The 24452-nt window shown below is 42.9% G+C and overlaps 1 protein-coding gene across 1 annotated transcript in view; it reads left to right on the top strand.

Moving 5' to 3' along the window:
• The window catches only part of P4ha3 (prolyl 4-hydroxylase subunit alpha 3), a 32200-nt gene extending 15934 nt beyond the window's left edge, over positions 1-16266 (top strand). Inside the window, exons 8-13 of the mRNA XM_026379519.2 lie at positions 3233-3297; positions 6481-6640; positions 9218-9280; positions 13675-13743; positions 15344-15440; positions 16196-16266. Coding sequence (XP_026235304.2) covers positions 3233-3297; positions 6481-6640; positions 9218-9280; positions 13675-13743; positions 15344-15440; positions 16196-16266 — 525 coding nt within the window. The remainder of the gene's footprint in view (positions 1-3232; positions 3298-6480; positions 6641-9217; positions 9281-13674; positions 13744-15343; positions 15441-16195) is intronic.
• The last annotated feature ends 8186 nt before the right edge of the window (positions 16267-24452 follow it).

Raw genomic sequence — 24452 nt, 5'->3', positions numbered from 1 at the left:
ACAGTTGTCAAGACTCAGCAAATGGTCCACTTGAGGTCTATGCTTGTCGTTGTACGTAAATCTCACCTCAAAAAATAAAAAGGAAACTTCCTCAAACACCAGCCATTAATTAGTAGAAGAAATGGAAAACATGACAGGGACAAGGAATAAAATCCTAATACATATTTACAGACTGACAGACGGAAAGATTATTTAGTTCAACTTCATAATCTTGTTAAAGAGGGAACTAAGGCCCAGGGAGAGGAAGGTCATACATGTAGCAATGTCATTACTGACACTTAGAGGTAGATTGGTTGCCGTTCTGCTGTTCTTATAGCCTAAGTTATGTGTGGTAACAAGCAGCCCCTGAATCTAGTGACAGTCCCCACATTACATGTCTGCCCTGGGTGGGCTGCAGCTCTGCCTTCCCATCTCCACTCTGGGACCCAGCCTGGCAGAGCAGCAGACATGGACTGGAGGCAGAACAGAAATAATCGGTTTAACCCAAAGTCTCTCTGGGCAAGTCTGGAATCTTTGTACATGATGTTTTTAAAATGATCAAGCTCTACTGGTGATGGGACAATATATTTTCAATAGCGTCAGCAGTCACATTTGGCCAGCAGTGGCTTTTTACTCAGAACAGCTCTGTTGCCATGGTGATGGGACAGGTGGCCCCCCCAGAGATGTTCATGGAATCCTTCAGGACAGGTCTTCCATGTGGCACACAAAAGCCTTACCAGACTCCCTTCCCCCAGAAGTTGCTGATGCCTGACTGGCCTTGGATTCTTCCAGAAGTAAGCCCTGGGTTTGTGTGGCAGTGTCCCCCTAACCCCCCACTCCCCACAGCTGAGCACAGAAGCTGCAGAGGCTTGAGTTGGATTTACCTGTTTCCTTTCCGCTGTACCTTTCCAAAGCTTGCTCTTTCATCACTTCTCTATCCCCATCCTGCCCACCCTGGAAGATTCTGTTAAAACCCCACGCCTCCCTCGGGCCTGCTAGTCCTAACTGCTCTGGTCTACTTTCATTGGTTCTTTGAGTGACTCTACATTTCAGAGCACTTGTGGGGGCGGGGGGGCCACATGTCATAATGCATTCATCCTCTGAACTCAAAACTTTTGTCATGAGTCATTTGGTAATTAACTTTTAAATTTTGGTACCAGGAATTGAACACAGTGGCACTTAACCACGGAGCCACACTCTGTCCCTTTTTAAAAAATATATATATTTTTTGAGACTGGGTCTCATTGAGTTGCTTTAGAACCTCACTCAGTTGCTGAGGCTGACTTTGAATTCATGATCCTCCTGCCTCAGTCTCCTGAGTGCGTGCCACCATCCCAGCTAGTCTACCGTTTATATGTTGTTTGATGTTAGTAGCTGTTTCATGGGTTAGTACTCTGTCTCCCTGGCCATGATATAAACTAGCAAGCATCATGTATTGTCTTTCTTAAAATGCCTTTGCCTGTGTTGTGCCTCCCGCAGTCAGTGTAATCTTTAAAAGCCAGATTTCCTTCTAAATGCCTTGCTTTGACTCTTTAATGGGTTACTGTGTCCTTAAATGTTTACAAAGCGCCATGGCCTGACTGCTGCTCACCCCTTTCACCACATCTCCCTCTTGTACTTGACACTCCACTGCAGGGAGCTTTCTTTTCTGTAAATGGCTTGTGCTGTTTCTTCTTTCTGCCTGCAAAACTCTTGATGTCTTTTTACCTGTATGATTGCAATGGGTCTTATGGATATCCTGGGAAGCCTTCCTATCCCTGTAAGAGTGAGCTAGATGCCCATCTTTGTATTTCCACAGCACTCTGTACTTGCTGTTATGGCCCCATTATATGACATGTGGTCAAGGACTCTGGGTTAATGTATTGTTCTTCCAATGCATAGCAGAATACTTAGGACAGAAGACAACCAATACATTGAATAACTTGGAGGTAAACAGTAAATGAATGTTAAAGGAGTTAGGTACAGAGTAGCTCCTTAATTGGAGGACTTCCCGAATTTTTTTAAATATATTTTTTTTTTGCTTGTTGATGAATCTTTATTTATTTACATGCGATGCTGAGAATTGAACCCAGTGCCTCACAAGCAAGGCAAGCGCTCTACCACTGACCACAACCCCAGCCCAGGATTTTTTTTTAAGTCCTTGATTTTGCCCTAAAATAACAGAAGGAAACATCTTTCATCTGTCCTTTTTGAATTCCTCCTCTCTCCTCTATGAATATCCCAGGAAGAGGATACCAGGAACGATTAGTGAAGGATGGATAGAGATAATATCAGTAACCTGATTCCCTGCATCCTAATCTTGTGGAACAACAGGCCAAGGAACGTGTTGAGGTGCTGTGTTTTATAGACTGTCCCCACTAGAATCCCAACTTCCTGGGAAGCACCAGGGCTGGCTGAGTCCTGGGAGTACCTTTCAGCACAGGGCACTATTTTGTTCATCTGTTTGTTTGCTTAATCCATACTGAGCACCTCCCTGCCCAGCTCTGTACCCTGGGGACACAGCTGTGAAAACAGACCAAGACCTTGCCCTCACAGAGCTGCTACTCTGATGACAGAAGCAGAAGTAGACACATCCTCGTGTAAATAAGTAATGTTTATCTTTTGGTCCCTCATTCAGTGATTTTGCCATTAGGAAGTACTTTGTGAAAAATAATTTAAGAGCTATATATAACCAGATATTCACAACAAAATAGAGACATTGAGTTAAATCAGTGACTTCAAATTGTTTATAGATTTTTCCTCATCAAGGCAGTTGAAGTAAAAGGGATTGTGCTTCTCTGTGAGGAAGGGCTTTTGTTTCAATCGTTCAAATGAAGCAGCTGCCTCTGAGCACACACTTTGCTGTTGTGGAAGGAGCTCATTTAATTCAACAAACACCAAGTGCAGCCTACCTTATGTGAGGGCTGGTGACCCACACTGTGCTACAAAGAAGGATGAGAAATAGCCCTTGTTCTGACCACAGACTAACAGACACAAAGTAGATTCAAGAATCAGTTCATTTCAGTTAGACAAACTTTTATTAAGTACTTGCTGGCTACCAGATCCTGTGGTTAAGGATAAGATTTTTGGTCACTTGTTTTGAGTTTTTTCATTTTCATCCCTAAAATAGTACCATGTGCAAAATATCCTCTAATGACGAAGGAACTGGCTATTGTCTATGTTTGTGCTTCCCTAAAGGGCATGTCTGTGGACATGACAGCCCCTCCCCATGCATCATAACTGCCTGGACTTTGTCTCATGTCCTTCCCACCAGCTCCAGAGATCAGTGGTGGCATCAGGGGAAAAGCAGTTGCAAGTGGAGTACCGTATCAGCAAAAGGTAAGAGAAGCCCTTCCTCTCAGACTCCTGGGCCCAGGCACAGCTGACCGCCCGGTTGGCAAGGACACTTGGAGACCCTACAGGTCAATGTTGAGAATGTTATATATCTCTACATTCTTTCTGAGAGGAAGAAGTTTCCACTGTCCTCACTCGAGTTTGTTATATTTCTGAGGAATTCATGAGGGAGGCCATGAGGAAAAGACTTGAAAAAAAACTCCTTTGCCTTCTATCCCAGAATAAGCATATAATTATTCTTCTAACCAGGATCACTTTTCCAGAAAATTCCTGCCTGCATTTGTAATTTGACTTTATAAGGTTCCATTCCCACCTCCTGATTCATATGCAAGCACAGCTTGCCAACATTCAGCAAAAGGGATGAATAGACTTCCAAGACCTCAGGGCTTCTCCAGAGGAAGAGATTCAACTGTGGGAGTCCAGCTTTTCCTCTTCCCTCCACCCCTGCCCTCCCCTTGAATCCCTTATTTGCACTGAGGGGACTGATGATACAGTAGGAGGAAAAAAATCTCCCCCTAAGCCACGGGAGACAGCGTTGGCAGCCTCCCTGGGGAGACCAGATCTCAGAATGGATGGTTAGTTTGCGTTGCCTAGGAAATGAGGTGAGAAATGAAAGCTTTCATTCAGAATCATTTTGGCCTAACTGGTACCTTTAGCATTAGGAGTTATTCACCATTATTTAAAAGGTCTGTGTGGGGCTGGGGTTGTAGCCTAGTGGTAGAGTGCTTGCCTAGCATGCATGAGGCACTGGGTTCGATTCTCAGCACCATGTATAAATAACTAAAATAAAGGTCCATTGACAACTAAAAAATATAAAAAAAAAAAAATAAAAGGTCTGTGTGACCTCAACTTCATTGTCTTTTCTAACCTTTCTGAAATTCTTGTGTTAAAGAATATTCAATCTTCTATTTAGATTTGTTTCCTTTAGGGGAATAGGTGATATTTTCTTTTCAGATCAAATACCTCCACCCTCTCACATCACTCCTTAATCCTCTGAATTTTGGTTCTGTCCTCATAACTCCACTGGAATTGGTCTCTCAGAAGTCCTCGGGGAGCTCTGAATTGCCAAATCATTTTCTTGCTCACAACCTTTGTTACAGAGCAAGGGCCTGCCTGTGGGGCCAAGTAGCTGCAAAGGTGAGGCATTGTGGAGGTCCAGTTCTTGGGATCACACCAGAGAGCTTTCAAACATGTTGTTCAGAGGCGTAAATTTATTAGAAGGAATAGGAGAAGGGGACATTCTCAAGGGAGAGAGTGGGTCCTTACAGAGAGGAGAAGGGCCACATCTCACTCCTGCCCTCCAGTTCTGTTGAGGGTCCCAGAGAAGTTTCCAGAGAGTCCCAGCCAGGTCCACCTCTTGACTTTTGACTTCAGCGGGATTGCCTCAAACTTCCAAGCCCCACTGCACATGCTAAAGGCCCAAAGCAACTCTAAGTCTCTTTGGCCCATTGAACTTGTTCTTACACAAAAGTCACTTCAGGGTAATGTGTTCTCCTTATTGGCATTTTGGTCCTGTATTTCTCCTGCAGATAGCAGGTTGGTCGCTGAGAAATGTAATATATATTTAGTTATAGATGGATACAATAACTTTATTTTATTTATTTTTATGTGGTGCCTCACATATGCTAGGTAAGCACTCTACCAATGAGCCACAACCCCAGCCCCAATGTAATACATCTTATTAACTTAACCCAGGCAGGGCTGCAGATAAATTAAATTGCTTTTTTTTTTTTTTAAGAAAGCACATGGGAGTCAGCTCAGTTTATAGAATTTCCCCTTAACCTCATGTTCCCAACACTCATGTCTGTCTGCTGTCACCTTCACTATCAATTACCCATTTCTCAGTCCATTTTTGGTTGCAATAATTGGATACTACAGAATGGATAATATATAAAGAATAGAAGTTTATCTAGCTCATGGTTTGCAAGTTGGGAAGTTCATGAGCATCTTGTAAGGACCTTTGCACATATTTATCGTCACACCTTCATGCTTGTACTCATGCAATTTCTTCAGGCTGGAATACACCTGCCCTTTTCCGTCTGTTGAATTGGTACACACCCTTCAGAATTTTGTTTAAATGTTACCATTTTACCTAATTGCCTTGGTAGAATTAACTCCTTCCTCTCTGCTCCCCAGCAGTTTAAAGTGTATTTCTCATTTTCTCACTCTACTTATTTTCTGTTAGTCATCATTTAAAGAGCAAAGAAGTGGTCTTCCAAGGTCATGCCAGGGTTCTTCCCTTCGAAGCCTTCATGCTGTTCCCATGAGGCTTTGCTTGGGGAGCATGTCCTCATTTCCCTGGAACCTAAATTCTGATTCCAAAATTCTACTTTGTCAGAATCTCAACAAGACATTTAGGAAGAGTCTGAGCTGTATGTTCTTTGGTCTTTGACCTGTCCTGGTTTCCCAGAGATGCTCCTGGAATTCACAGCAGTCACCAACCCAGCTTACAAAGCATCCTCGTAGTGTTTCTCTCACAATCTTCATGAGTCTGTGAAGCAGATATTATTATTATCCTCATTTTATTGAAGAGCACACTGACTCTTAGGCTCAAAATTAAGTACCTGACTTAGGATCTCACAGAGAGAGGATCAGGAACTAGTCTTATTGCTTGAATTCTTCCCTCCCTCCCTTCTTTCTTTCTTTTGGGTCTTACTATGTTGCACAGACTGGCCTCAAATTCCTAGGCTCAAGTGATCTTCCTGTCTTAGTCTCCTGAGTCGCTGGGACTACAGGGGCATGCTAGAATGTTCAGAAATCTTCTTACTTTAAATCCCAAGCTTTTCCATTATGGCACCGGCTTCCTCTGTTGTAGAAGTCTTTACCACATAGCAGTTTCAGGGGCAGTCACAGTCATGGGTGTCGCAGTCATGGGTGCCGTGCACCTTTACTCTATAGCCTCAGCACCTAGCTCAGGAATGGGTTATGGCCTCCGAGAATGTTTAATTGAGTGAATGCACCTGTGAATGTTGAGACAGAAAGCAAAGTGAATTGGGCAGACTTAACATGAGGGATGTGTATTTGATCAGGCATTCATGCTGCTTCTCTTCCCCTCTCCCCTGGCCCCCCAGAACTTGTATCCATTTGATCCTTTATTCATTCACAGACATGACATGTAGTCATTTCCAGCACTGAATCACTGATGTTCTACTCTGTGGTATGTTTTAGTGCCTGGCTAAAGGACACTGTTGACCCAATGCTGGTGACCCTTGACCACCGCATCGCAGCCCTCACAGGCCTTGATGTCCAGCCTCCCTACGCAGAGTATCTCCAGGTGGTGAACTATGGCATTGGAGGGCACTATGAGCCTCACTTTGACCATGCTACGGTAACAATGGGTCCGATGACCAATCTTCTGAGGCCAAAGTGAATGCATTGCTTATTTATGTGAGATGTAGCTCTTGTAGGGCTCTCAGAGTCATACAAAATGAAATCTTAGAACAAATGTTCTTATTTAGGGAATATCTAAAAATCTTGGTTTTAGCTGATTGTTGCTGGTTCGTTTTCTTATCTGTCACCATTCCACTTTCCAGAATTTGCTATGTTGGCAGAATGTGGCCTGTTATGGAATCTTGTCTCCTGTTCATATGGGGACTTCCCAGGGAGGACTGTCCTTATCTCAGCCCTTCTTCTTTTCTTATGATCTCAACTGCCTGCCTTTGCTGGCAGTAACAATCAATTTTTGAGGGTTAAAAAAACAGCCCCAAAATCTAACTATACATTCAACCCCAACATTATTAAAATTCCAGAGGGCTTATTTTTGTAGAAATTAATACACGGATACTAAAATGTATATGGAAATGCAAAGGACTAGAATAGCCAAACAATTTAGAAAAAGAAGAACAAAATTGGAGGCTATACACTACCTGATTTCATGATTCATTTGTTCATTTGTTCACTTATTCATTCACAGACATCATATAGTCATTTCCAGAGTAGAGCTACAAGAACCAGGGCTATATATGGTATTGGTGGAAGGACAGAAACATAGGTCAAGGAAACAGAATGGAGGATCCAGAAATAAGCCTGTACAATTATGGTCAGTTGTTTTTTTCACAAAGATGCCAAGGAAACGCCATGAAGAAAATATAGCATTTTCAACAAATGGTGCTGGGATAATTCAATAATCTACCAGCAAAATAATGATAGCAACATCAGAATCTATTTCATGACATTTATGAAAATCAATGCAAAATGGATTGTAGATGTATATGCAAAATATAAAACTTCTAGAAGAGGGGCTGGAGTTGTGGCTCACCTTGCATGTGCAAGGCATGGGATTTGATCCTCAGCACCACATAAAAATAAATAAAATGTATATAAAAAAGAATATATTCTTTTAAAAAAAACAAACTTCTAGAAGAAAACCTAAGAGAAAATCTTTATAACCACAGGTTAGGCAAAGCAGAGTTATAGATCACCAAATTCTGATCCATAAAAGAAGAAAAAAGTGATAAATTGGACCTTGTCAAAATTAAATCTTGCTTTTCAGAAAACACCATTAGAAAATGAAGAATCAGGTCACCAATAAGGAGAAAATATTTGTAAATTATATACTTGATAAAGGATTTGTATCCAAAATATATGCAGAACTTCTGTAACTCAACAGACAACTAATTTTTTTAAGGGTGAGTTTAATTTGTTTTCTTTTTCTTAACTTTATTTTATTTATTCACATTTTATTTGGTGCTGAGGATCGAACCCAGTACCTCACATGTGCCAGGCAAGCGCTGTACCACTGAGCCACAACCCTGGCCTCACAACTCAAAAATTTTAAATGAGCAAAAGATTATTTAAATAGGCACTTCAAAGAAGAGAAATAAATGACTAATAAACATGTGAAAAGATGCTCAACACCATTAGAAAAATGAAAGTTGAACCCACAATGAAATATCGCTGTATTCCTATTAGAAGAGCTAAAATGAAAAAGATATCTTATGAGATCATACCAAGTGTGGGTGAGGATAGTGACGACTCACACACTGGGGGGATGTCAAATAAAACAGTCACTTTGGAAAAGAGTTTGGCAGTTCTTAAAAAGTTAAAGATACACCAGCCTATGATCCAGCCACTTCAATTCCAGATATTTTACACAGGAGAAAAGGAAATATACATCTATACACACACTTGCATGTGAATGTTCATAGTAGCTTTATTAGCCAAGAATTAGAAACAGCTTAAGTCCATCCATAGGTTAATGGATAACAAATTTTTATATATCTGCACAATGGAATACTATTCATCAAGGGAAAGAATGGACAGGTACATCCAACCACAGAGAAGAACCTTCAAAATAGTGCACAAGCAAGAGCAGCCTGATGGATAAGATTCCACATTTTATGATTCTATTTATATGAAAAGGGAAAAAACAGAATGGAAAGTAGGTAAGTGTATTGCTCAGAGTTATAGAGGGATTAACTGAACACTGGCATGAGAGAACTTTACCAGTCAATGGAAATGTTCTAAAACTGGATTGTGGAGGTGGTTGGACAAATGTTGAAATTAGCTAAAGTTCATCAAATAGTATGCTTACAATGGGTGAATTTTATGGTATGTAAGTTTTATTTCAGATTGTTCTATGACCAAAAAAAAAAATTTCTCTTTGGCAAGTAATTGGGAACTCCACTTATCATTTGGTATTCCTACAGAATAATGATCTATAAGAATTTACATATGAATTTATTTCACAGAACCCAAAGGCAAAATTCACCTCTCATATAGAGCTTTCACTATTGACAAGTAGTTCTATTTGATTAGCACACAATTCATTCATGTGAGTGTCTAATAAATAGTGTCTAGTAAAGAGTATTGAGTACCTGCCAGCAAAGATGAGCACATGGTCCCCTCATTATGTCATCCTGGTGCCATCTGCATAAAATAATGTTATGTTCTATTTTTGTCTCAGTCACCAAGCAGCCCCTTATACAGAATGAAGTCTGGAAACCGAGTTGCAACATTTATGATCTATGTGAGTCTTGCTCTGGAGGGACCAGGGCTTCTTACCTAATAACTATATCTCTCCTCTTTTTTATGGTGTTCAAAACAATTTCATGTATTGATTTTATCTGGTACTAAACACAAAAGTCTTCAGGAAATTTATTAATTTTAAATAGCATTTTTTTTTGTTCAACACTATAGGAGATATAAAGGAATGGATCTAATATGACCTTGTCATAGGCCATGGATTAGGATGGACAGTAGGTTTACAATGAAGGCCAAGAGTTGGTGAGACTTAAAAATGCAGGAAGAGCATACAGGAGTCTCCCTCTTTGAGGTCCCACAGCCTACTTAAGTTGGAAAGCAGGGCCCTTAAGTGCAGCTGCAGAGGTGTGGGAGAGAGAGAGAGGAGAGACAGGCAGCTCAGTCACCAGCAGGAAAGCACAGGGAGGCTGACAGAGAAATTCCTCAGGTGTGGTCTCTAAGATGAAAATCTCAGAGAAGTCTCAGTGAAAAATCCGCCTCCTATTTCCCCATAAATTCTTCAGTAAAATCTCCACTATATCCCCTGAAAAAGCAAAACAATAAATTTGTCTCTTCTGGTTCCCGGCCTGGTCCTGTGGGACTTGGTCCCAGCATTTGTTATCTCACCCATCACCTTCCCTTCAGGTCCTGTGGGTTTATTTCCTTCTTCACACCTAAGCCATAATTCTGATCATCTCTCACTTGGAAGAGATTATTAGAAGCAAACACTTATTGGAAAAGATTACTCCTGACTGAGGCTGTGAATAACAACCAAAGATGAAGTCCTGTTTTCAGGCTCGTTGGATGAGCAGACACTCCCTTAGCTTTCCCTCTTCTCTCAGGCCTGTATCTGGTTTCTGAAGATACAAGAGCCAAGAAAGGGCAGTCAGAGACTGGCATTGCATATAGTCTCTATGCCTGCAATTCTGGTTTTGTCTCCAGTGGCTAAGTTTTATGCTTTCTGAAGAACTAACTGGAGACTACTTCTTAAACATGGCATCTGACCTCTCGGTGGTCATTCTGATCAGGCACAGCTGAAGCCAGCTGCCAGGCAGGGAGCACATCTTGGATCTGCAGCTGGTTGTGTCTCTGGCTGATCACTGAAGCTGGCATGGGAGGTCACAGGCAGTGAAAAGTGTAGATATCAACCAGACAATATGAGCATCTGGGGGCACAGTATGTCTGTTCTTTACCCTCTTGCCTTGCCCAAATCTTTTATGGCTAGTTCCCTAGATACAGAGGCCCAGTTATTGTAATGAAGGTAGGATGGATAAAGGCCCAGCAATTTTAAATGGCAATTGTGCACATCTGGATTTGTGTGTGTGTGTGTGTGTGTGTGTGTGTGTGTGAGAGAGAGAGAGAGAGAGAGAGAGAGAGAGAGAGAGAGAGAGAGAGAATGAATTAGAGAACATGCATGTACATTTGAGTTTTAGGCATTTGAGACACAGTAGAATGGAATGCACTTTGGTTTTGAACTCAGCTGGCCTGATCCTGATTCTGTGGTTTACTATGGGGCCTCAGTACATATCACATCAATTATTTGAACTCATTTTCTTGCCCTGCACTTCCTCACAGGGTTGTCATAAGGATCTGAGGAGATAGTGCAGGGGGAATGTCACTGTGGAAAGTTTCATATGTTTCTCTCATTGTATCCCACCAAGCAAGTAAGGAAAGAACCCTATAAAGGGGAATTAGTGTCATAGGACCAATATTTTCATCTTCAGGTTGGGTAAAGACCATCAAACATTTCTCAAGGCAAATAATGTTAAGGTTTGTGGGAGACAAGAGTAATATTGTAGAGAGAAAATAATTTCTAAGAAGTACAGAGGATGGACTTGAAATAGGTTAGTGATTTTCTGCCCAGACGGGACATAAGTTCAGTCCTAATACAGGGAAGGTATTCATAAAGAATATCTCTTTTAGCACTGTTCTACAGTTCATGCCCTTGAACTTCATTGCATACAGAATGAGATTTTCTTTTGTTGGTTGATCATTCCTTACATTGTGTCTAAAACCACAGGAAAAGGAATGCAGGAAAGTCAAGGTTGCCCCTGGTGAGTCATGCTTGTACCCACAGTGACTACAACAGAACAGAATCATCCCATCTGTTAGTTTCTTGAACACAAAGATCGAGTTGTTCCCATTGGCCCTCCAAGTGGCCACAGTGGGAACCAAGGAGCACTGACAGCTAAAACTGCCATTTCCAGGTTCTGAATCACCAAGACAGTTCAGTTTCCTGTAAGTGACAACCTCTTCAGGCCTAAAGTTCTTGCTCTGTAACACAGATTGTGGTGGGATGGGGTTTGATGACCACAAAATTAAAAGAACATGGACCTTCTAGTAGTGCTAGGCAGAGTGAGGTAATACTTGCTCTCTCATGTTGTATGGCTGGTGAGAAAATAATTTAGCTTCTGCAATCTGTACAGTCAGAAAAATGAGAAATTAAACCCCAATGATTCAAATGTATGAATTGCCAAGATCATTGTAATGTCATGTGTAGCTAATAAAAAAAGAAAATAATCTAGCAGTATATATCAGAAATATTCCAATTTGGACTCATAACGCTAATTCTTTTTCCTGTGAAAACAACCCAAAATTCAAAAACAATTTCATTGATTAAGATGTTCAGGGGCTGGGGTTGTGGCTCAGTGGTAGAATGCTCGCCTATCATGCATGATGCACTGGGTTCGATCCTCAGCACCACATAAAAATAAAAATAAAGGTATTGTGTCCACCTATAACTAAAAAAAAATTTTTTAAAAAGATGTTCAAGATGGGCTTGGTGGCACATGCCTGTAATCACAGCAGTTTGGATGTCTGAGGCAGGAGGATTGCAAGTTCAAGCCCAGCTTGAGCAAATTAGTGAGACTCTGTCTCAAAATAAAAAATAAAAAGTGTTGTAATTTAGTGATAGAGTGCTCCTGGGTTTAATCCCCAATACCACACATACATCCCCCGCAAAAAAAAAGTTTCAGTGCAGTGTTGTTTATAATAGTAAATATTTGGAAATAACCTAAATGTTCAAAAGTACAGCATAATGTTTATGAGCAGGGACTTTGTAGTCAGATAGTACTGACTCAGCTCAAATCCTGACTGTCACAGAAGAGTTATGTGACCTTTTGAAAAGTATTTAATATCTCTGAGATTTATTTCCTCACCTGTAAAATATAAATAATAATAAGTAATACTAATCCTTCTAGTATAGTATTTAGTATAAGTACTTAGTGTGATGTCTAGCATATAGTCAGTGCTTACTAAATGTCAGCTATTACTATGTAACTATAATACTGCATTTCTTTTTCCTGGATGGCAAGATGATAAGTGATTTTTTAAATGCTTTCCTGTATTAAAAAATGTCTATGATTACTATGTATTTCTTTGACAATCGAGAAAAAATATCTTTATATTAAGAAAACATATCTGCAATCCAAGAATATACCAGTGGTGGAAACCCTCAGCTTAGGTGACCTAGAGTGGAACTGAGTGATCTGGGGAACCCGAGAAAGGTGCAGTAAATAGTTCTTGAGATGGCCACCTTTCAAAAACAGATTGTTGTAATCTAAGCCGGTGTTCAAGTCACAAGTTATGATCCACTAGTAGGTTGTGAAATTAAATTTAATGGATCTGATCTGTATTTTTAAAAACTGTACTAGAATAGAATAAAATAAATAAATAAAAGGAAAAATATCAGAGGTGTCTCATGCAGTTGGAATGTCTTTATGAAACTTTATGTGTGTGTCAGATTATGATGCATTTCTCCCTGAGGGTCTCAATCAAAAAAGTTTGAATATACTTATTGTAGCCCTTAATAAGGATATTAGCTGAAAGGAAAAAGAAAGAAGGGCTCCCAAAATCTTGTCTTCTTGTGTTCCTTCAGGCAAACACCAGGGGACTTATTCAGGGAGACTTATTTCTTAATCTATAAAATGTGAAGAATAATAATAACAACAATTCTGACTCATAGTATGGTACTTAGTATAAGCAGAAGTGTGAAGATTAAGGTGAGGAAAATTAGGGTAACAGTCACAGTAGAGCTCCTGGAGGGGAAGGACTCTGTTGGAGTCACCTTTGGGTCCCCTACAGCAGCTGGTTAGGGTTAGGAAAGAGTCTTAGCATTAGTGTTATTGGTTCAAATGGGTATGCATAGATTTAGTACTCCTGATACATACTGCTAAACTGTTTTCTCACTAGTGTTATTCACATTTTACAGATGAGGAAATAAGTCTCCCTAAATCCTGAAGTTGGACTATCTTTCAAGGATGACAGTCTTTCAGAGTTGAAACAGGGCACCACAAGAGGGCAGCTATGCAAAAATGATGTCACAGGCCAGGCCACTGAGCACAGGACAGAATAGGGATGTGGTGGCAATGTTAACTGTGGCTTCTTCCTCTGGCATTGTAGCTGAGCTCAGTGGAAGCTGGAGGAGCCACGGCCTTCATCTACGCCAACTTCAGCGTGCCTGTGGTTAAGGTGAGTGGGGCCTGCTCCCAGAGGAGGGGGCTGAGAGGGCACAGAAGTAACCCCCTAACCTTCACACTTCTTCTTGCAATCCGAGTCCTGGGAGGGGGGGGATAACAAGAAGTCTTCCCTGATTTTCAGGATCAAACATAAAGTCACAGTCTTCTCTATTTCTCTGGCATGTTACTTGTGGCTCTGTTTATTTATACTTCTGTGACAAGTAGGTGTTTATCTTCCCTGTCACAGTAGAGCTGGAAGGGAAGACCTATTTGTTTTTGTTTGTTTATTTGTATTTTTTTAGGGGAGGGCACTAGAGATTGAACTCAGGGGCACTCTACCACTGAGCCACATCCCCAGCCCTATTCTGTATTTTATTTAGAGACAGGGTCTCACTGAGTTGCTTAGTGGCTTGATTTTGCTGAGGCTGGCTTTGAACTCATGATCCTCCTGCCTCAGCCTCCTGAGCCACTGGGATGACAGGCGTGTGCCACTGTGCCTGGCTGGGAAGACCTCTTTTGATTGACCCTTGGGTTCTCTACAGTAGTTTGTTCCTGCAGTTATTAATTGCATCCACACTGAATTCTAGAGGCAGGGAGGATACAGAGGAAAGCTCAGAGTCCTTTCCTTCCGGGGCTCACAGAGAAGCTAATATGTAGTAACCACTGAAATTGGAGCTATGGGAAAGATAGGCCCAGAGGAGAGTCATGCAGTAAGAGTTCTATTTAATGAATGAATATTTCCTCCAAGTTTCAGATCTATCAAACTCCCTGACAGCCCTTACCTAATTCAGAAATGAAATGAAAATAAATTCATGAGATCATGCCTATAAAACAATCAGTACAGAGCCTGGCATGTTCTAAGCATTCAATAAAAGATGTGTCTGTGAGCACCTAGGGCTTTGACGTCTCTTCTAGATTTAGGAACAGAGGTGTCGGCGTATCCTTCATTACTTCAGGCTTGATCTATTTCTGATGGCCAAAATTAAACTAAGTTTCTAGGAAATGCATGGGACAAAAAAGCAGAGTGTAGGGGCAAAAGAACACATAGGACTTGGAGTCAGAACACCTGGGCTTGAGTCCTACCTTTGCTCTTTCTTGGTTACATGATTTCAAGGCCCTAAGCATGGACTACTTCAGGGAGGGGGTTATGATGAGGCCTACTTCCTGGGTGCTGGTCATAAGTGCCTCAAGGAGCATAAGCTCTGGAACTAATGAAGTTCCCACTGAGGAATATCTTGTTCTGCTTTGTGGGTTTTGTTAGGCATCTGTCCTCAGTAATCCCACCACACCCATCCTTACCTTACCCTTCACTTCCCACACTGTATCACCCTTTTCTATTTTATCTGCCTCTCGTGAACTCCAAGGAATAGAGCTGGATGGGCTTTGTCTCTGCACACTCAGGGCCTGGAGAGGAGCAGAGCTTTAAATCAGTGGCCTATGCATGCGTACAGCAGTTTATGTCAGATTGTGCTGTTTTCACCATGCCTTGCCCCAGAGTGCAGGGAGGGTTTCCTTATTGAACCACAAGCATGCATTTGTCCTTAGTCACGGGCTTCCCAAGGACTGAGATTCTGGCCTGACTTTCCTGCGGGGCTGGCCTCTCTTGTTTTCAGAATGCAGCACTGTTTTGGTGGAACCTGCATAGGAGTGGTGAGGGGGACGGTGACACACTTCATGCTGGCTGTCCTGTCCTGGTGGGAGATAAGTGGGGTAAGTCCTTCCTTTCTGAACATGAGAATGGGGTGAGGGGTGCCGAGATAGGGAGTGGGTGGGAGATCACGAAGCCCTCCCATGCCACAGGCTTCATTATGGAGCCACACTGTATTAAGATGATCAGACTATCAACAGGGTGCCCCGCACAGGTAGGAGCTCGTGAAGAGCAGGGTCCTGACACAGAGTAAATGTCTACAAAGGTTTATTGACCTTGCTACATGGGCCTTGATCCTGGGCACAGCTGAGAAGGAAGGTGGCAACAGAGTCCCTCCCCTTCACTGCTCTAAGACATGAGCCATCAGGCTCTCTGTCAGTGCCACCTGTGGAGAGGCGGCCCTACACAAGCAGCAGGCAGATGTGCTTATGGCTGTGTGTGTTCAAGAGCACCGAGCTCTGAAAAGAGGTGGAAGAAGGCTTTCATGCTGACATGGACACTGCCAAAGAAGCCACCACACTTCTGTCATTACTCAGGAGTGGCTTTTGGGGGGAGGTGGGATTTTATAATGAAAGGTGAGTGACTTCAGTGCTCACACACTTGAAAATCACTTTCCAGTAGGCAGGATCTCTTGGACTTTAGGTGAACACTGTCCTCTGCTATTCTTCTCTGCTAGAAGAAACAGCGTGAAACCCAGTGTGAGCTGGGACTGGGTGGGCCGGAGGGTTTTTGGAGGTGCTTGTGCATCCGCCCCTCCCCGCCCGCTCAGCCCATGGCTGCCCTGCTCAGCTGGCCTCTTCCTTCCCGCTGTCTCCAGTGGCCAACAAGTGGATACACGAGTATGGACAGGAATTCCGCAGACCCTGCGGCTCCAACCCGGAAGACTGAAGATTTGTCAGAGCAGCTGCGGAGTCTTGCGGAGTCTCGTGTCCAGGAGCCAAAAACTGGAGAAGGAGAACCGAGGGGAGAGCAGCCTCCTGAAAGAGGCTTGTCAGCATTTGCCCATTCCTTGAAAATGGAGCCTTCACCGGGGACCCCTGAGAAGTTAAATTTATTTCTGGTCCAGCCACAAGAGTCATAGGAGAATGGACAGTACAAATAAGGACATGGAGGCCTGGGAGAGAAGCTTCTAGAACTCACTCTGTGTTAGAAATAGAACTTACCAACAGTCTCTAGGGTTTGAGCTTTCGGAGTTTTTGCCACTCTGACCACGGGGACCCAGAAGTGGCAGTGAGGACGCCTGCAGGAGCAGTCAGTCCGACCCCTAAGACTTTTGTCCTTCTCCCCACTGACTTCTGCTGTAGCCTGAGCAGGGAGTGTGTCTGACTCGGATGTGCACCCCATGCAAAAGTACATCATTTGGTGATTTTTTTTTTTTAAAGTAGAAAGCAACTTTTATGTGATGATTTTTTAATACATTAAAAAATTTTAATGTAAACATTAAAATGTTTACAAATCATTCTTCCCAACTACCGATCTTCTTATATTCAAAAGATGAGTGAAACAGCAGAGTGTACCATTTTGTCATATTCTCCTCTCAGCATTCCCTGCGCTGACATTCTTCCTGTCCCTTGGAGCCACTGTGCTCAGGGCCACCTTTGCTACCTTCTCAGGCCTTTGCTTTTGCTGCCTCTGCTGTTCCCCACAGCCCAGCTCTGCTCATTCCGCTCTTGGCCTGATGTTCCCTCAGGGGGCCCCCCCTGACTACCCTCCCTTCTAGCCTCTTTGTGCCATATTACCTGATTTTATTTTCTTCCCACCATGTATCAGTATTGAAGTTACTTTGTTTGTTTAATTATGGTCAGTTTCCCTCCTTGCAGGGCAAATGTTTTATGGCCCCTATACTTTGTCAGTGTCTCTGTTATAGCCCCCATCTCACTGAATTTCAATGTTTGTTTATTTGCCAGGCTGCTCCCACTAGACTGTGCTCTGTTCCTCTTGGAGTCCTCAGAAGGTCTGGTTCAAACTAAGTAGGCATTCAGCAGTTTTGCAAAGGCATCCTTTGAACAGCACTGTGGAGGTGGAATTTCTACAGGCGGGGTCTGAAGAGAAGTCTTTCCCAGCAGAGGGACTAGTGTGGGCTGTGGCCGCAGTGATGGTGAAGGTGCTATTTGAGAGCTTGCACTGAAAGATCACTTGGTTTGGGTTCCTCCCCAGGGATGTGGGTGTGTCTTGCTTACAGAGGAGCCACAAGGTGAAGGACCAGGTGGTTAGTCTCCATGTTGCCTCTGCCCCCTCCCCTCGCCAAGCCCCTAGGATCTCAGCTTCCCAGAGCTGTGAAGCCCCCCAAAGTTAGGGCTCTGATGTCCTGATGTCCAGCTTCCTTTGAGCCTCTATGAGTATCTGTCACATTGCCTGTATTTATGCTGATTGTGCCAGTATTCTAGAAAGCTACTGTCACCCACTCTACCTGCCTCCTCCAGCTCCAGAGACAGAAGTAGTCCTGAGACAGAAAGCTTTGGTGGGGCGGGGTACTGCTTCCTTTCTCCACAGAACCAGAACTTCTCAGAATTACATTGTCGATCTGACCCAATATAGCAATGGAGCAACCAGTGAGTCTATTGAGATGGCACTATTTTAAGGGCCTCATGCATTCCATGTTTAATGCTCATCCTAACTCTGGAGATTTGATATGTTTTTCATCCCTGTTTTATAGACAAGGAGGTAGAGTTAGAGTTAAGAACTTTTTAAAGTCCTACAGTCTGGCCCCAAACCTTGTGCCTTTAATATATGTGCTTTTAACCAAGTCTGAGATATGAGGATTATCAAACACCTAAACCAGCTGACTGAGACCCAGGAACACCTAACTGCAAATTAAGCAACAACTACTTACTGAACATTTTCCAGGAGGATGTGTGGGGCTCAGCCGGTGTTGTGGGTATATAGAGAGGCACAGGACAGAATCCCTGGGAACAATACCAGCAGGAATTAATCACCATTTGAACACAATATGAAAATATGGCATGCAAGAAGAAATGAATTACTACTGATTGTAGTAATGAGAGCAAGGAGATCATGGTGATTTAGGGTAGTTTGCTGTGTTAGACTTTTCTGTTACTCTAACAAAATATGAGAGGCTGGGAACTTTTCTTTATAAAGAGGTTTATTTAACTCCTGGTGTTGGAGGTTCAAGGGCATGACAATGGCCTCAGTCCAGCTCTGGTAAAGGCCTCATGGTGGATGGTATCACAATGGCAGAAGCATGTGCGAGGCAAGCAACCATAGAGAGATTCAGGGGTCTCAGAAACAGAGACAGACCCTCAATTCATCACAAGACCTTGTAGCCATGAGTAGACAGACATGATCTGAGGGCACTATGAGTCTTCATGGGAAGGAGGGCCATGCACAAGTCTTGAAGATGAGAGGCTCCATAGTGGCCAGGAAGGAGTAACAGGACTGGACCTGCATTAGGGGAAGTGCCTGTCCCTAAAGCTCTGAATATTAATACCTTACTTTGACCACTTTTCCACTCCTCTTGAACCCCACTTCCCTGGGGAGGAAAGCAGAGCAAGTGCTATGGAAAGAAAGATTCGTGGTCAGTGACTTGCTGGGGGGATGTAGCAGAGCTTTGGCTAGACATCTGGCCATCTGTGACCCTCACCAGTGCCCTTTCCACTGGATGCTTTCTGTGTTAGTCAGCTTTTTGCTGTGACCAAAATGCTTGACAAGAACAATTTAGAGAAGGAAAAGTTTATTTGGGGCTCACAGTTTCAGAGGTCTCAGTCCACAGTCAGTCACAGCAGAACATGGTGGAGAAAAGCCACTCAGCTCAGGGCAGTTGGAAAGCAAAGAGAGGACGAGGCCAGAGGCTGATACCATCCAAGGCTGCACCCCCAGAGCATGACTTCCCTGGCCAGTGCCCTGTCTGCTACAGTTATCACTCAGTAGTTCATTCAAAATACTGATCCATCAAGTGGATAAATCCACTGATGAGATGACAGCTCTAATCTTTCAGTTTTTTCCCTAAATCTCCACCTCTCAACCTTGCTTCATTGTTTATCATGCTTTCAACACAAGCTTTTCTGAGGATACTTCATATCTAAACCATAACACTTTCAAAGCCATGTCCCTCTACCACACCACAGCCAGAGTAGAACTGCCTCATTCTTTTATATTTTCGCCAGTCTCCATGCCCCCAAAGTCTGACTAGTCCTGCTAGGAAGTGCTGTGCAGATGTGAGGTCCCAGTAGCACTAAGTGGGTAGGTAGATCATTCATAATAGGATCAATTTGAGGATTGCTTGTTTATAATTTTCTTTATCTTTTTACACTGAGTTTCCAGCAGTTTTCTAACAGCCTTGTCCAACACAAGTTCCTGACCTTGAATATATATCACTTGTAAGCCTCACTGCAGGTAATATTCTTGATATTAATGATTGTTATTATCCTTAGTAATCCTATATTGTTTAACCTGGGCACTTTGCTAAGAACTTAGATGCACTCATCCCCTTTATTCTTTATAATAAGTACTGTTATACCTGTTTTATAGATGAGAGAAACTGAGGCAGAGAAAGTCTAACTTGCCTCATGGCTATAAGGTGGCAGAGGAAGGATTCCAATCCAGATTTCTCTGACACCAAGGAGCTTAACCAGCCCTCCACTGTCTGGATGGTGTTCCTTTGGCTGTTGGTGCTTTGCTCCTGTTGGCAGTAATATTTCTCAAAGCCAACAATTGTAGAGATGTTTTCCAACACTTTCCCTGGTTGAAAAGGTCTATCCATTGTGCCTCTGATGCCTGCTGGCCACGAGCCCCGTCATATGAATCATTTCAGTTCTGCAGATGTCAAGCGAGCGGCCACTGGATGAACAGCCCCATGTTAGCTGCTTCACGAGAGTCTAAGAGAGGAGGTGCCCAGATCGCTGCCCTTCAGGCAGCTACCTAGCACACTCTGAATGTAACAAGAGATAAGTGGGTACAATCAAGTGGGAAGCAGCGTGGTGCTCAGCCTAAGGATGGTGAGGCCAGAGAGGGTCAAGAGGGTTTCCATGTTGGAGCCCAGGAAGACACTGGAGAGTGAATGTATGCCACTGGAAGGCGGGAGCAGGGAGAGCTGTCCTGGAGGAGGAAGTGAGAGGGTGTTGATCCTGGGGAACTCCTGTCCAGCAATGCCAGGAGCAGCACAAACTGCCCTTTCATGGAATGTCTCAAAGAGTCCCCTGTTTGGGGACCTTGGCTGCTCAAGCTGAAGAAGCCAAAGAAGCCTGTATGTAGGGTGTGTGTGTGTGGGGGGGGAGGGACATTTGCCTGCAGGTTGCTGTGTACACAGCTGAATTATGGAATCAGCTAAGAGTTAGGGGGAGGAAACAAACATTTGTGCCCACTCTGCAAGCTATTTAATGTCCCATATCTTATTCTCAACAATTGTCAGCTTTTTGGCAAAAGAGGAAAGTGAGGCTCAAAGGTAAGATTTCCTGGGCTCACACAGCTGGGAGCAGAGACAGCATCTGGAGCCAGGCAGGTCTCCGCCACCAGCTGTCTCCAGGATCTTTCTCTCTGGACTTTTTTCTCTTCCTCACCTTGAAATTCTCACAGTTTTCTCCCCCTTTGGAATAAAAGCCGGTTTATTTCCTTTCTGTCCATCTCTCTTTATGTTTATTTCTTGCACAGAATCCCTCTGTTTCCACCAAGGTTTGAGTGACAAAAAGTTTCTCTGTCCTTGCAAGGGAAGTATTTGCATTTGAAATAAGAAACCTGGAGAAATAAAAAATTATCTCAAAGGAACGAGGTGCTAAGGGTAGATTTAAGCATCGCGATAGCTAGGTGGTGTCTTTTTGGCCATGGGCTTAAGGGCATGGCTTAGATGGCTCCCCATAGACAACTGCATCTCTACCTTGCTTAGAATTCACCACATTTTCAGATGGAGCACAACTATAAGATCATACCCCCCGGGGCTGTTCATCCACTTACCATCTAATAGGGACTGAGGGCAGAGTTACTTCCTCTGGCCCAGGAAGGTGAAGTGACTTGCCCATATCTCAGTGTGTCAGGGTCAGAGCCAAGGCTAGAAGCCAGATTTTCTGGTTCAGAGACCCTTGCTCTTTCCATGGCTCCCTAGGTGCTTTGGAAAGCACCAGGAGCACAGTGACAAACAGTGGTACCAATCCTCGATGGGGTTTTAATGGGACAGATAGTGTGTGGTCTGTCACTCATTCAACTAAGCATGACTGATGTTACCTCTGCACCAGGTCCTTTGTGGGGCTGGAGATGCTGGGATGACTGATCAGTCTCTGTCTTTGAGCTCCCAGAGGAGAAAACCCTCAATGAAAATACAAGTGAAATACTTGTGAAAAACATGGACTTATATAGTGAAAACAGTGACCATGCTAGTGAACCACAAGTGAAAAGAGAAACAAAATGCTACAAAAGTCATGAGGGACCTGATCTTTCATGTGATGGGGCTCATGCAACATTTGGTTGGGACCTTGAAGAAAAAAGAGGTGTGTATGTGTGTGTGTGTGTGTGTGTGTGTGTGTGTGTGTGTGTGTGTGATGGTGTGGGAGTTTGGGGCCCTAACTCACTGGTGTGTAATGAGTTCTGCGATAAACAGTTCTCTGACTCTTAAGAAATCCATATCTTTTTTTTCTAGGATAAACCTAAAATTTTCTTTAGTCTGAGGGCATGGAGTAGCTCAGCAGTAGAGTGCTCATCTCACATGCACAGGCTCTAGGTTCCATTCCTAGCACCACGAAACAAATTTTTTATTCTTTAGTCCTGGAAATTCAGATACATAACCTCAAGAGAGAAGATCTTACCTAAATTTATGTTCTGTAATTTTTTTGTTTGTTTTGATAATGGGGATGGAACCCAGGGGCACTTTACCACTGAACTATAATATCCCCAACACTTTTTATTTTGAGATAGGGACTGCTAAGTTGTTGATGCTGGCCTCCAACTTTCGATCCTCCTGTCTCAGCCTTCTGAGTAACTCGGATTTCAGGTGTGCTTCACTGTACCCAGCTTATAATTTGGTTTTGGAAGACAGATTTCCCCCCTATTTTTCAAATAAAAACTTAGGTCAAATCATGTCTTAAAAATTACATATGGAGGGGCTGGGGTTGTAGTTCAGTGGTACAGCACTTGTGGGAGGCACAGGGTTTGAGCCTCAGCATCACATAAAAATAAAATAAAGGTATATAAAAAGGGGGGTTGGGAATGTGACTTAGTGGTTGAGCATTCCTGAGATTCAATCCCTGGTATAAAAAATATATATTTTAAAATTATATGTGGATTGCTAGGGGGCACCACCAAGCCTCAAAACTCCTATAATGCTTCTCAGGTTCTGGGATTCTAGAATATCTGGTTTTGATTCCTGCAATAAAACAGGGAATAGGAAATGCCTCTGGCTTTGCTGGAAGGAACAAGGTCCTGCTGGCTTTGCTCAATCAATTCTACATGAGCCTCCAAGCCTGGTGAACCCTTTGGTGCCTGGAGCTAGAGAGGCCCTTCTTCCCTTTCTAGCTGCTCCAGCCCTGTCTCTTTTAATTATGGGACAGGGAAGCCCTAGTGCCTGGGCTGCAGTATTGGTCCATGTGCCTGACTCTAAAGTGCTCTGTGGATGCTCTGATTGGGGTGGCGCCATTTGCCCTCCATCCACATGGGCTGTCTTGGAGAATGTAAAAATTAGAGGTACACAATGACATACCACTTCACACTTACTAAGATGCCTATCATTTTTAAAATGGAAAGTAATAAGTGTTGGTGAGGTTTGGAGAAACTGGAACCACTGCACCTTGCTGGTGGAAATGTGCGGGCACCGTGGAAACCAGTTTGACAGCTCCTCAAAAACATCAAATACAGAAATACACATTAAATATAGAACTATAACATATAACCCAGGGTTCTACCTCCAGGTATATATCTGTAAGATTGGAAGCGATCACTCGAACAGGTATCTGTACACGAACGGTCAAAGCAACATTATTCACAATAGCCAAAAGGTGGAAGCAATCCATCAACAGATGAGCAGATAAACAAAGTTTGGTACATGCACACAATAGAATATTACTCAGTTGCAAAAAGGAATGAAGTTTTGATAAATGCTGCAACATGGGTGGACCTTGAAAATATTATGCTTAGTAAAATAAGCCAGATGTAGGATGTATACTATGTGATTACATTTATACTAGGTACCTAGAATAGGCAAACTCACAGAGATAGAAAGTAGAATGGAGGTTCTTAGGAACTGGGGGAGAAGGGAAGATGGAGTTATTGTTTAATGGGTACATTGTTTCTGTTGGGGATGATAAAAAAAAGTTTTGTGTATAGATGGTGGTGATATGTAGTACCACGGCATTGCAAATGTTAATTACATGTCACTGAATTGTAAAAGGTTAAAATGATAAGTATTATACTTTACCATAAAAATTTTTAAATTAGAGAAGGTCATTGCTGAGCCAGAGGAGGATTTCCAGTACGAAGCAACGCTCAGGCCCCACCCAAGTGCACACCAAGCTGAACCAACTGAATAGAACCCCACCCAGTGGAAGGAGAGGGAGAAATCCAAGGGACCTTGAATATAGTGGCTTTTGCCTTGGTTTACCCTCTTTCCATTCAGGATGAATAATCCCCTAAAAAAAAAAGCTTATGCTTTTTCAGTTATCACACTTACTAAGGCATCTTTGTAAGTATGAAGTGGTATGTCATTGTGTACCTCTAATTTTTGCATTGTCCAGGACAGCCCATGTGGATGGAGGGCAAATTGTCTTAGATCCAGGAATTTACTGCTTTTCACCTTAACTTCAAGGGGAAGCACATGCCTACTGTCCTTCATACACTTAAATGTCCTTTATACATTTAAACTTCCAAACACTTTGAGTTTAGGTATTATCACCCCAGTGTTTGGATGAGGAATTTCTGAAAGAAGTGATGTGCCAAAGTTCACCTGGCTAGTAAGAAAGAGGCTGCACTGACCTGGAAGCATGTCTCCACACACCTGCTACACCCTCATCTCTTTCTGTTGTGTCTTGGGACTGATAATGTATACAAAAGTCTGGGGTTGTGGCCTGAGCTACAGCCCAGATTGTGCTCTGTGGCTTGGGCAATGGCTTTCCTTAGAACTGCCATTTCTTCATCTG

This window comes from Urocitellus parryii, chromosome 4 (genome assembly GCF_045843805.1).
Source record: "Urocitellus parryii isolate mUroPar1 chromosome 4, mUroPar1.hap1, whole genome shotgun sequence".
Lineage (NCBI taxonomy): Eukaryota > Metazoa > Chordata > Mammalia > Rodentia > Sciuridae > Urocitellus > Urocitellus parryii.
This window is presented reverse-complemented; position numbering and strand designations above follow the sequence as displayed.